The sequence below is a fragment of the Antechinus flavipes genome, chromosome 3 (assembly GCF_016432865.1).
Source record: "Antechinus flavipes isolate AdamAnt ecotype Samford, QLD, Australia chromosome 3, AdamAnt_v2, whole genome shotgun sequence".
Lineage (NCBI taxonomy): Eukaryota > Metazoa > Chordata > Mammalia > Dasyuromorphia > Dasyuridae > Antechinus > Antechinus flavipes.
In genome coordinates, this window is record NC_067400.1 from 77921117 (window position 1) to 77935733 (window position 14617).

At 34.6% G+C, this 14617-nt stretch overlaps 1 protein-coding gene across 3 annotated transcripts in view; it reads right to left on the reverse strand.

Moving 5' to 3' along the window:
* Positions 1-283: 283 nt before the first annotated feature.
* The window catches only part of ADAM23 (ADAM metallopeptidase domain 23), a 213117-nt gene continuing 198783 nt past the window's right edge, over positions 284-14617 (reverse strand). The window contains exons 25-26 of one of the 3 annotated variants that reach the window (XM_051983693.1): positions 9832-9922; positions 556-702 (exon numbers count right to left, since the gene is read on the reverse strand). In XM_051983693.1, the coding sequence (XP_051839653.1) occupies positions 654-702; positions 9832-9922 (140 nt within the window). In that variant the 3' untranslated portion in view covers positions 556-653. Of the gene's footprint in view, positions 703-9831; positions 9923-14388; positions 14480-14617 lie in introns of all 3 variants that reach the window. The other 2 variants (XM_051983694.1, XM_051983695.1) reach the window with 2 other exon arrangements.

Consider the following 14617-nt stretch of genomic DNA (forward strand, 5'->3'; position numbering starts at 1 on the left):
GCACTGTTTATATAGTTGATGAAGGAGGTCCCTATATGAAATGAGCCCCAAATCAGCTTCTCTAAGTTCACATGTTCTCTTCACTTTATGAATTCAGTTGCAGGTTTTGCTGAGGATTGGCTTGTGAGCTTGTTGTATATACGCCATGCAGTTTATACCCTTTCAAAATTAGTTCTTCATGCCGCTGGAGTTGTCATCAATATGAAAAGAAAACAAAAAGTCATGCCGCTCGTTTCAAGGATTCTGAGTGTCAGCAGGCTGAGAGGAAAAAAATCATCTGCTGTTTGATTTTTGTGAAATGGTCCTTTTATTGCACTTGATTTGGTTTTGCCCCTTCTTCCTTCCATTTAGAAAAACAAAAACAAAAACAAAACAAAACCACAAACATATCTGAAAGGTTTTTTTTTCCCCTTCTAATGCCTGAATTGTTTTTTCTCCCTCCTTTGATGACAGGTGGAGGGAAGGGATCAGTATTTGAACTTATCTCCAAAAAGGACAGTTTTCTTTTCCCTTGTCCCCTCACCCCACCTTTAGTTTTCTGGTCGTCACCCAGGGTTCTTCTTTATCGACTTAGCAGTTCCTGCATTTCGACTGCAAGGATTTCATACCCAGAATTCCAAAGTACAAGGGGAAGCTGATCCAGTGCAGTGGCTTCAGATGGGGCCTTGCTGACTTGGATCAAACCTTCTCTTTTTGACATTTCTTCCAGAGTGTGTCAAAAGAAGACGGAAGCAGGGAAAAAAAACACACAATATTAATCAGACCACAATGGAATAACAGTAGTAATAATGACAATGATAATAACAGATGTTAGGTCCAGAGTAAAGTAATCAACTCACATTGAGGCAGAGAATCCAAATTCACTTTGACTTGAGATAGAAAATAGTCAATATTCATAAATTTAAAGAATGTCAGCCAAAATGAATTCTGAGTAGCCAAATCCTCCCCCCAAGTTTCTCAGGCTAAATCAAAGGAAGTTTCCATGAAGTATTCTGTCATGCAGAACAGCATAGTTAATATGGGAGCCCAACAGCAGAAAGTCTCACAGGACTAGGCATCCCTATTGAACATTTTGCTTATTTCAGTAATGGGACATTTGAGGCTACAAGTGCTAGATGGAATGTATAGGAGCTTGTAGAAATATCCTTATTGTTACTTTACTCAGATGCCCATATGAATGACATAAGTGGTTTCTTGTCCATTTCAGTCACTTCTGTGCCTCAGTGTTATGAGCGCTTACTATCCCATGGAACCAAATGCTTTAATTCTTTAATAAGGAAATAGAATGTATAGTAAGACTGTGCACTCAAAGGAGAATGGACACAGACTCAGGTTAGTCAAGCAAATGCAGAAGTTTAGCATGTTTCAGAGTCAGCAAGTAAAAAGCCTTGATTATAGTGTCCAATCTCCTAGAAAGTGATCCCTAAGCCAATAAAACAGCAAGACACTACAAGGCAACAACAAAAGGATGGGTGCAACCTCCCCATAATCTGGCTTTATGTGGGGCATCAAGCAAGGGGTTCATGCATTCGATCAGAATACTGGGTATGTATGTCACTCCCGCCAACAAGTTATCATGCAACCAGAGACTATTTCTTCCTAGACACAGGATTTATTCTTCCTTACAAATAAAAAAATAAATTTTTGTTTTTATCTAGTACTACACTAATTAACATTAGTTGAACTGTTGGATTCCCAAAGAAACAGTGCTTAAATTAAACCAGGAATACAGAGAGAATGCCAAAAGTCTAGTCCCTAAGTTGTCTTTCAATACTATGGTCTGTCTGCATTAGGTAGTGGCAGCCACATACCACCTGCAAAAGTGCAATTCTAAATTGCAGTTCTACCATGTTAGTAAGTATTTTAAGTAAAAATGAGGGTGATGTAATAACCAAAACTTATGATATAAACAGTCTACCCAATGGGAAAAAGTAACTCAAAACAGAGAAAAACAAACTATCAGTTGTCATTCAGAAAGAATATGAGAGAACAAGAAATCATCTTACTGACAAATATTGCTAATCTTATATGTGTAAATGACTGCACTTAATTCAAATATCCTAAAAATTTCCCAATCTACTAAACATAAGAATCATAGATATGTCCAAGATCCTAAATACTATGAATTTCCCCAATTTATGCCTATAAGAATCATAGCTACCTTCAAGAATATAGAAGTATTTCTCTTCACTTTTAAAGGGAGAGAAGGTAAAAATTCATTCCTAGCTATACTAAAGAAGGTACGACTTCATCATATTGGGCAAATACCACTTAGTATCTTTGGGCCCGATCAAATACATAAGAGTTGGACTAGATAGCTAAAGTCCTTTTCAACTCTGTATCCTGTGCTCCTGTAACTGAACTGCATTAGAAAAAATTCATTTCTAAATCAGATGTTTGGTTCCATGGGAAAATGCATGAGGAATTTCAGGGTTACCTGGAGGAGGTCAAGTTTTTAGGCTAGCCTATAAAAGATTGTTTAGTTCACAATATACCTGATCTTGCAATGTATCAAAGGCAGCACAGAACAGTACCACATTCAACAATGTTTCTGTGGGAAAATATATGCATAATTCCAAATTGAAAAGAATTTAGAACTAGAAAACTCTTGGAGTTCATCTGGTTTCAACTTCCATGTTTTGTAGATGAGGAGTAGACATGAAATGACTTGTCTAAACTCACACAGATAGTAAGTAGCAGATCTGAGGTTTGAATTCTAGGTCTTGACTCTAACTGCAGCAGTCTTTCCACTAAATCACACATGGGGATTTCTAGGTCAAGGTTACTTTGCAACTATATTTCCCTCATGATATTATTTGGTAAAGCTGAATGTGAAACTGTAAACACTGGAGGTTCCACTTAGTTCCTTTCACAATTCTCAGTATCATCCTTCTGCTGTGACTGTTCCTTTGACTTCCAACAAGGACCTCTGCTCCTTACTAACCCTGAAATATTGGACATAAACTTTAGTGGGGGGTGATGTGAAGGATATCAGATATGCCCTGTAACTCATTCATTGCCCAGGCTCCCTAAAATACCAGCCTAGGATGTGAGTTATAAAGTTATCTTTCCCCATTTTTTCACTAACTCCTATGAACAAAGGCAGTTGGTATGGTGAAGATGAATATTAGGTTTGGAACAAGAAGACCTGGGTTTGACTGTACCTCTCTGACCTTAAGTTTCCTTATCTATAAAAGGGGGAAAATAACACTTAAACTATCTTCCATACAGGACTTGAGTGGTCAAAACTATTTGTAAATCTTCAAGTACCACATTAATGTGAGCTATTATTTCTGTTTACAGCAAAATAAAACGTATCCCTTCACCCCCACCCATTGCCAATAACAGCCATTCCTAGAACTACAAAACAACAAGCATTGGGTCCTAATCTAGGTACATATACTGTTCTTCATTTCTTGGTCAATGACCTATTTGGGATTCTTGACAAATGCATCTATAAATGGGGAAGCAAAAAAATAACTTTAATGCTAAACTCAAAATCTTAGGAAACTATTCAGGTTCTTGCAGAAGAAATTTATTTAATATAAGCTTTTCAGTTAGTCCTACATCACTTTGGAAGATTTGCTGGCTACTAAGTCTCATAGGATATCAGATGGACAGTTGTATATTTTCCTGGGAATTTATGAATATTTATCCCATTTTTCCTATAGCCAGAAAATTAAAGACAAAGAAGCAGACTGCTGGATAGCCAATGCAGAATAACTTCTCTAAAGTTCTTAATTTATACTAGAAAAGGATACCACGGTTGGAGGGCTGGTTTTTTTCACAGCTCAGCTTCTCAAAAGTTTTTGTTCATGAGAGATACCATTCATCCCATTCCCCTCTTCCTATCCCTTCCATCCCAAGATCCTCTAAAACTGAATTGAAACCCCAGAAGAGGTCCTAGAATTGTTTCTATACCCAAGAAATCCTGAATACCTCAGAGATTGGTCTAGATCAAAACCAGAAACAGCTCTCATCTTCTGATCTCTACTTCCAATGTAGTGGCTTCCTGTGTCCAGTGTAGATCAAGGCCATCATTCCAAGTGTTTCCTAATGTATTGTTAAACCTCAACTGTGGAGATAACATTAAATTTTCCAGGCCAGTATCATTCTATAGGACTAGTGCTATGATGATTAGAAAACCTTCCTATACTGCTAAATATCACCAGAGAAGCAGCAGTGGGAAGAAGTCTAACTCATTAGCTATCACTGGGATGTAGAAATGAAATTCAAAGAGGATGCAAGGACTGGTGATGATTTCCCTCATTCTCTCAAAATAATGAAGGATACCATCACCCAATATTCAAAAGAAAAAATGTATTTAATCTTCTGAGAAAATTCAATTAGCAATAAGTTTTTACATATTTTTAACAGCTGATCTGTTTTCTGTTATTATCTAATATGGTATGTAAAATACTTAATTAACTCCCTTAGTAGTAGCCCATAGATACCAATTCTAAAATTCATGTTTTAGCTGAGTCCATAAACATTTTTGCCTCTTAGTTTCATGAAATAAAATATGAGCCATAGGGAGCCCACACACATTGCCAGATTATACTGAAGAGCTTCCTCACCTAGCCTGTACCACTGAATCATATACTATCAGGAAGCTAAAATCGCAAATGTTCATCTAAGTACAGTTACTCAAGTAAAGTCAGAAATAGCAACAAAAAGGCCTTTGGCAATTGATTCTGAAAGTATGGGAATAACCTTTTGCCACCAAATGAGAATGGAGCATAAGACAGTTAAGAATGACATCCTGAGTGATATGGCTCCACCAATACAGTGGCCAGAAGAACATGATGAAATACCATGATTCACTTATGATTCTGGTTTTGCCAATGAGCCAGTTAACTATTGTATTCTTTCCTTCTCAACTCCCAACTAATTTTTCTATTCCTTTCTACAAGTACTACTAGTCTACACACCAATCCATTTCCATCTGTTTCTTTTATTCCTTAAAAAAATAAATGAATGAGACTATAGCTAAGCCTCTTTAATCCATTTGTCCTACCTCCTTGGGGTTGAAGGGACCACAGTTTGCTCAATATCTATTTCCAGGAAGAGTCAGGAAGGCTCAACCTAATATGTATTTTTTAAATATGTATTTTTCAAATTATTGGGTAACATAACTTTACCTTAGGGTCATGATATAATTAATGATAAGGAGATCATGATGCTGAACCATGGCATCTTAAACATTTCAATTTTACCCTCAATTCACTTAACTGTCTAACCTCCTCATGATCTATCAAGTGCTTCTCTTTCTTCTTAGGGTAACATTTATATTTGAGGTAAGTGTCTCAAGGTCCATAGACCAAAAACTAAGACATTAAAGTCTGGGATTCTTTCTAAACTCTTGCTAATTTTTTTTGAATGAGAATATAGAAGAGAGGAGAAGAGGAAAGATGAGCAAAGATGAGGGTAGTGATATGAGAGGATAGATCAGTCACCAGCAGGTATTATCTACAACTAATAATATCTTTTTCTCCTAAATTCCAAGAGTCTTTGGTGATAGAGGAATGTTGATATTCTGGGAAGCTGAAAAACTTTGTACTAAATCAGGCCCATTATCTTCTAAAGTTTAACTTTAAGTAAAAGTTACTGTAACTATGGTAAATCTGTCATACAACTCTGCCTCATGTGAAATGGGGGGAACCCCTTCAACACCAAATCAAGCTGAATTTCTCTTTCTAAGACTTCCACCTTAAAACATGCAAGAGGACACCATAATGAAAATGTACAACTTTCTAATCATAATGATTTTAATATTTCTAGAATTTTTTCTTTCTCTGTCTCTGTCTCCTTGTCTCTTTCTCTCTTTCTCTCTCTCTCTCTCTCTCTCTCTCTCTCTCTCTCTCTCTCTCTCTCTCTCTCTCTCTCTTCTCTCTCTCTCTCTCTCTCTCTCTCTCTCTCTCACACACACATACACACACACACACACACACACACACACACCACATACACACACCTTTCTTACTTGGGAATAGAAGAGTTTAAGAAAACGTTTTAAGAAATGGGATTAATGGCAGACCTAAGGGCTAAGATAATATGCTTTTAGATTTAAACAATTATAAGGATTTAGATGGAAGGCCAGTGTTTCTTTAACATTTCAATAATTTGAAACTTTATGCCTTTTAAATTATATGATATGACATACAATTTTAAAAGAAAATAATTATTGTCTCTATTTCCAGGAAGAGTCAGGAAGGCTCAACCTAATATGTATTTTTTAAATATGTATTTTTCAAATTATTGGGTAACATAACTCTACCTTAGGGTCATGATATAATTAATGATAAGGAGATCATGATGCTGAACCATGGCATCTTAAACATTTCAATTTTACCCTCAATTCACTTAACTGTCTAACCTCCTCATGATCTATCAAGTGCTTCTCTTTCTTCTTAGAGAAGAAAGTCACCAGCAGGTATTATCTACAACTAATAATATCTTTTTCTCCTAAATTCCAAGAGTCTTTGGTGATAGAGGAATGTTGATATTCTGGGAAGCTGAAAAACTTTGTACTAAATCAGGCCCATTATCTTCCATACAAAAATTTCCCATGAGTATGTACCCCCAAAACTCAATTCTTCAATTCATCATTGTTTCCCTGACACAAGTAAAGCTTTTATTTCATGTTCAGTTAGCATGTTTACCCCAAAAAATAGGTTAAAAAAAAAAACCTTCTATTCTCTATTCTTAAAGAAGACTCCTTCAATTTTGCACTGTATTTAATGTAAGACTCAAAAGTCTTTAATCCAATAAGAAAATTCACTACTTGAAAAGTTATTAGTTAACTTCAGCACTGTTGTCAAAAGCACACACACACACACACACACACACGAAGATAGGTCATAGTTATGTTAATGTTTAAAATTAAAATCATCTTCATATTTAAAAATCATGTAGGATCTGGTTGTTCTCAAATTCTGCCAGTCAAACGTCATAGCAAGTTATACTATTAAGAATCCATATGGAAGCAACAATAGACAGCATAAAGCAGTGACTTTCCAAAATCCACTAAAAGTCAAAGTCAGGGTTCCAGATGTATTATCAAAGCCTTTTCTTTTTAATTTGATATTGCACATAAATAGCTTTTTCATTTTTTTGTGTGTGTCACTTGAAAAAGAGCCTTTCTGTCCTGTTTTTTCTCTACATGAATATAAAAATACTCTTATATTCTTTCAATGAGCTGCTAGTTAATTCTAAACTTGGCTAGAAGTCCGACTGGTTAGTTGCTTAACATAGACAAGTCCGACTTTTTTTAGACTGCATGCCTTCAGAGTGATCTCCAAATCAATAGGTGCCCCATCTCCCTTTTTATAGAACAACTATCCCCTTCTTTCACCATCTTGAAGATCGTATGCATATCCCAGTTTTGGAAAAGCAAAGAGAATTTGGCCCTCAATCTGAAAATGATGTGTGCTGGGCCTCATTGACTTAACACACAGGTGAAAAAGAAGGCTTTTCCATCATCCCCCAAAGAAACATGCACTTCAAGCTGTGAGCTAGGCCAGGCCAGTGTTCTGAGGTTCTGCTACAGAATAATGTTCTCATCTTGTATACTTTGAAATGGCAAACTCACTCAGGTGTTCAATAGGAAAACCTTGGAAGAAACCATAACAATTTCTGGTGAAGGTGAAGGCCTTGGACAAAGTATCATTAATAAATGGTGAATGATTTGAAGTGAACTGGATAATAAAGGTGACTTATGGAATGTATATTTAAATGTGTACGTGTGTCCAACGCTACGGGCTTCAAGTTTTAAGATGATTGGACCTCAGAACTATCTTTTATAATGTCTTGAGAGGAAAAAATTTAGTTATTAAACTATTTGTTTGACTTTAGAAATCTTTATAGGAAAAGATTTCAAGGGAATGTTATTGGTCCAAAGAGTAGGAAAGTGTGAAGTTTACTAAAACTTAAAAGGTCTTTTATCTCACAGAGATCTTTATCTGAATTAGGAGTGTACTTTATTAAATAGAAATTGACTCTTCTATCTAGATGTCAAATGAGAGATTTAAAGCTGGCAGGAGATCGATGTCAATTTTATATTAAATACACCTCAAATGTAAGTTCCATAATTTGTGTCTTGTACATAGCAAATCAGTTCTGAATTATGTTCTACCTTGTACCATGGAATTTTCCAGCTACCTATTTTGTTGAAAGATTGTTTACCTGGGTAAATATATGATGTATAAATATGTGTGGAAGAAACCATCTGAAAAATGAGTTTGTAAAATTTAGATTATAATAGTCAAGCACTTGGACTTTATCAAGAAAATCCCAGTATGTATTCCCTAGCTTAGCAAAACTTCAGGGTACAGAAAAACACTGAATCTTTTTTTCTGATATTTTTCTGATTCATCCTAAAGCAAGATATTTCATATGGTTTCTTATTTTGTGCCCTTTTCCTCTTATAATAACTATGTTCATTTTCATTAGATTAAAAAGGTCATGGTTGGGTTGTATATACAAAAGAAAGTTTAAAAAAATTAAGCAACTATACAAATAATTTCATTTTTAAAAACCTATGCTTATAGATCCTGTGAACCAATAAGATATTTCTATAGAATTATTCTATGGAATGTGGAGGTGGAAGACCTTGTTAAAATTTCTGTTCTAATGTTTGCTAGCTATGTAATCTTAGGCACTTTATTTCCTGTCTCTGGATCTTCACTTGTAAAATGAAGGTGTTGGACTAGGTAACTTCTAATATCCCTTCTATCCTTAAAGATTATGAATTCACTTCAACTAAATATTGATGTGGATTGTAAAAATCTTAAGTTATTTAGATAAACTTGTCCCATTTTATAATGTTAATACATCTAGTGCAAGTAAACTTTTTTTTTTAACAGGAGAACTATTTGGCACATGAATATCTTAGCAGCATCTACTGATTGTGTCCAAAAATAAAAACAAAAACATAATTCATAGGCCAGATCTCCACAATACATAATAATAAAGGTGGGAAAATGACTATTGGTAAGTGAATTGGAGATATATGAGGAATCTGGATAACTCCAGATTCAAAATGATGGTTATGAAGAAAGGCAAATTAATGATTGAGATTTCAAAGTCCTTAATTATATGTTTTGCCTATTCAAATCTACTCAGTTTGCTAATTAAAGCTCAATGTCCCCACAAAAAAGAATTGTTTTCAAAGGCACGCAAAAGTCAAATTAATATGAGCACTTGAAAATTCTTAATTTCCCATAGAGAAATTTGAAGTAATATTCCAGTGATTTAAAGAAATAAACTACCTTTAAATCTTATACATCTGAATGTTTGTTTTTCTTTAAAACTAAGTGACTTCACAACCAGAATTATATGTGAGATAAACATGGATGCTTATGTATATTATAAAATATGCACTATGATGTATATCTTTCTGGTTTGGTTTATTAAGTCCATGTTCCCTAAAATAGAAGCACATAATTTAACACTGGCCTACTTTTCAATTGCATGGCTTGTTTGAAAAATTATAAAGTACCAGAGTACAAATGATCTTAAAATACTTGCATGTTTCTCAGTGCAGAGTGGAGATCTTTCTGGAAGACCTTCTATACTGTTTCCCCTCAATTAGTGAGTGTCATTTCCTTCTATGCTCAGTTCGATTTGTACCCAGATGATATTTGATGTTTTGAAGCCATTCTTCCCTGTCACTACCCCTATTCCCAATCATTTTGAAAATAACAACATTTATTTTTAATATTTTTACTTTTAAAACCTAGAGATCTTGTAGCAGGAACTCAAAACTTGGTTATGTAAGCAGAGAAGAGAATTGCCATAGCCACTGAAGAGAAGACATGCTGCATTGCTTACTTAAAGCCCCATCCTGTCCCCCCAAGGACAATAGCTGCTACCAGGATGGCACCAGCGATGGAACCTATTATAAGATTGGTGGCACTAGGACCTGTGACAAAGGATTATGGGAAGAAATATGTAAGAACCAACCACTTAGTTTACATCAGAAAGGGAAAGGCAGTTACGTGATTTCAAAGATCTCAACATTTTAAAACTTTTTTTTCTATTATCTGTAAGGTCATGGGACTATAGTGCCTATTACTTGGATTCAGATTCTTTTCTTAACTAAATTTTAACCATTTCACTGTGTAATAATTAAATTTCATAAGATTTCTCTTTAGATAATTTTAAATAAGGGAAAAATAAATGTTGATCACAATAAATGTCAAGTGTTTCTATCAATGACCCTTATTACATGCTGGCCTTGCTTCTGGCTCCCCAGTTCTCCTTCCTTTCCCACAAACCCCAAATACCAACATTGATAATATCATTAAGACATATGACATTAGGATCATTTCTCATACATATACACAAATAGTGAAGATAAAGAAGGAAAAAGACTTGCTGACAGTGCCAACATATAGTAGGTGCTTAATAAATGCTTATTGACCTAACTCGGTACCTAGAGTTACTTAAATTTTACTGTATCAATTGTAGGCAACCAGAATGGGGAGGTCTCAGGGAAAGGTAATGTGTGATCAATTTAAAATAAAGATCTGCAGTTGAAACACACAATTCATCTCTCCAGAGAAATGTTTTCCACCTCAAAGTATCTCTTGAAATTATCTTTAAGGAGAGAAAGATTAAAGTGGGGTGGGAAAGGGAAGACAGTGAGGGTGCAGAAAAATCATTCTTCCAAACAGGAAGAAAGCTCTTCACACTCAATTGATTGAGGATGCTTTCCAAATGCCCTGTTATTAACAAGATTGAGTCAGGGCACTGAGGGGCTTAAGAAGGAGATGCGTTGGAATGAACATAAGAGATGAACTCTATAAAGTAGATCTGTCAGTCACAATGATTTGATAAGATAAATTAGATTGCATATTATATGGAAACTCTCTTTTGCTTACAAAACTCTTCTAGCATGACATTTTTTTCACGTAAAACTACTTTTTTTCTGGTTCAAGGAAAGGTTGAATCCAGGTCAAGATTACCCATCATATTCACTAGTATGCAGAAATTCTGCTAAAGTTTCAGGGCAATGCTTCCCCACTAGTATATATTTTTAAAATTTAAGCAGCATGGCCCAGGTAGCCCTTGACAAGGTCAAATGTTTTACTAGACTCCTAAAAACCCTTTTAAGTTGGCAAACAGATACACGGGTATAAAACATCCTTCCCGCTCATATCAAAGTTCAACTGGGTACAAAAAATGGGCCTGATTTTAAATAAGTCCTATATTTGGAGGCATGAATGTCAGAATTAAACTAGCTAATCTATGTGTTTTAATGTGTTGAAGAATTATGTATTAGTGGATGAGGCATTGAGGGTGAAGATATGCATCAACGGAAACAATAAATTGTCTGTTAGATTTAGTATTCTTAACTATACCCCCACACTTAGTGCCACAGTAGTATGTGTATATATAGAGAGAGATAGATAGATAGTATGTATCACATATATGTAACATGTATATTCCTTCCCTTGGGGGGAAAAAGCACTGCATAACAATTCTTTATTTCACTCTGAAATTTCCCCCGCTTTGACAATAGAGTTGTTGTATTTTGGGAGTTCTTAAGTGGGAGAGGGAAACATGAATTTAGACTTGTCATTTCATCACCATAGGAACTTTCCAATGTGAAAACTTCCACTAATTAGCAGCTTAGTTATAATGTAGTATCCTAGAGCCATCTGAGGACTTGTTCATTGTCAAACAGATAGTATTTTTTTAAGAAACAGAATTTGCACCCAAGACTTCCTGACCTCCAAAATAGCACCCTATTATCTCATAGTGCCTCTCTCAAAAACAAGTTAATGTAATATTTTTAAAAAAGGAAAAACAAATATATCACACTGTAAATAAAGCAGGTCCCATTCTTAGCTGATTTTTGCTTTTCTAGCAAAATAATCCTGATTTAAGAAGTTGAATGCATATATATATAATTTCCTACTATAAATAATCCTTGATTTTTATTATTTAGACCTAATGAGCTGAACCCAAAGAGAATTTTATTCCTGGGTACTTAGTCACTAAATATACATTGGATTATTAGTTAAGACAAGTATGTTCTAAACAGTTTTTTTCTTCATTTTTTTAAACTAAAAATCAGTCTACATAATAATGATGTTCTTAGTAGTTATGGAAGTAATATGATTTTAACAAAAAACAAATAGGAACCTTCAGAGACAAACAAGGTATCAAAACAGCACAAATTTGCTATTAAAAAAAAACACTTGCTAAACTTACCTGGAAAAATATGAATTAACTACAAATGATGGGAAATCTTAAGATTTGAAACTTAAAGAAAACTTAAAAATGATGGGCAATATAGGCTGGGAAATTTTTTCCCCTCATAAATTAAGGCATTGTTTTCTTGCTTAGTTATAAGATTTAGATGTCAGAGTATTGAAATTTATCTTTTGAGTAATAATTTCTGTATTTTAAGTTGGTGAAAAAAAATACACCAGATGAATTTGGGGCTATTGCTGCTGAGTCTTCCAATTTCAGCAGGGAATTCTCATAGAAGAGATTTGGAATTGAACACCGATATATAAATGAATGTCACCTCTTAATACTGATATCTAAGCATCAGAAAAAATATTTATAGAAATATTTGAAAGGATGGTTCCTTGGTACATAAAAAATTTCTGTCTATGCAGAAAAATACTGATAATTTCCAAGTATTAGGTAAGCTTATAAGTTTCGCAAAAGTCTAAATATGCTTTTAAGATGAATGAATTTAAAATAAATACAGATTATTTCAATAATTTTTTAAACTTTCACAAAATATTTTATTAATATCTATACATTTGATGCATTTTAACCAGGTAAGGATGAAGAAATATATATCAGTATCTATAATTTCTTTTCAGATAGTTTTATCAAGTTCCACATGTAATCCCAGCCTGGCTAATGTTCTCCAGGTCTACAAACAGCTGACCTATTTAGGTGATTTCTAGGGAAGCACAGGTATATATAATTTCTAGTTTGTTACTTCCCTGAAACAAAGTTGCTATCTAATAATCCAGCGACCTCTTGGATTCATTGTTTCAATTGCTTTATACCTGAAATAATCATTATTTCATGATCCTTTCATGATCACAGAAAACAAATATTGTATCCTTGTGCTCCGATAAGTCTGGAAGAAGATGGAAAGACAATAATTGTCTATAAAATGATCACTGATTTAATCAAGCATTGCAAGTTTCTGCTAAAGTTAAGTTGTTTCTGAGGCACAATGAGGAGGAGTACTAAGTGTGAAGTCATCAGCTTGTGGAATAGACATTCAGCCTCATTGAGAGGTAGTTTTGCACTCTATTTGATACCAATACTGAGAGAGAGAGACTAAAATATTAATATTCTTCAGTCTACAACATTGGTCATTCTCCCTGGAACAGCTTCATGCCCATCTAGCATCACATGGAGAGTTGACACCTATTGTGTGAGGCTAAGTGATATACACCATAGGTGTCAAACATTTGTGCTTCAGGCTACATAAGGTCCACAACATTCCCAAGTGTAGATGAATCAGATTAAAATATAATTTGATAATATTCAACAAAATAAGTAAAACTACAATAAAATACAGATAATGTTATTATGTGGCTTTTTAAGTCAATGTCCATCCTGCAAGGATTCATATATCTGGTTCTATTTGAGATTGACACCATTGATGCACACAATCAACCCAAGAAAAAATCAGGAGTGGGATGAAGCAATCAGCTGCTCTCAAGACAAGTAATTAATAAGGTAACTACTATTTGACCCTGTGTTTTGTAGACTTAACTAGAACAAGCCTAGAAATCTGCCAACATAGAACAGGTGCTAGAAATTCATATCTCTTTGATCCAATTATTTTACAAGAGGATGAAGAGAGTTATCATAGATTTCCCAAACATCTAACTTGGGTCAAACTGAAACATGCTATGCATCACCCTAAATCATTAAATAAAAGAAAATATTAAGTCATTCTTTGGCTAAGTACTCTTTTCTGTATCCATCAAAAGTGAAGATCGATTATAAAGGTAATCTCCCAGGATTAAAAAAAAACTGAATCTAACATGAACATGATTTACATGGATTTTTTGACAGCAAAAGGCTATCAGTCTTTCTAAATATGTACTTTTAATTTTTCTTACAATTTGAATAACAGGTGAAACATTTAGAAAATATAGATTGTGATACTGTCAAATCTTCACAAACTTACTCATTTATGCCCCACATTGTCCCAGACAGGAGAGGGTCAACACTGCACAAGCAAACTCCATGACACAAAAACATTCAAATCACACCACAAATACAACCACCACATGACACAAAGCCAAGGACACAAGACACAGAAGGATCAGGGACCAACAGTTACCTCACACACTAGGCACCAAACATAAAAACTCTTAAACTCAGAAAGATGCTTACTCCATTCCCCACCCTGTGCCTCCAAAAATCACCCCCAGGGCCAGAATGGTCCCTGCCACTGCACCTATTAGCCTGCTTGTGGCCATGCTCCCTGTGCGGAGGGAAAAGGGAGATTCTCTTTAAGAAAGAAATGATGACAAGCTAACTTCACTAAAGGAAAAAAAATTATTAGGAAATATTGTTTTACTTTAAATTTCAGTTATAAGGAAGTGATTCAGTTTTTCCCTTA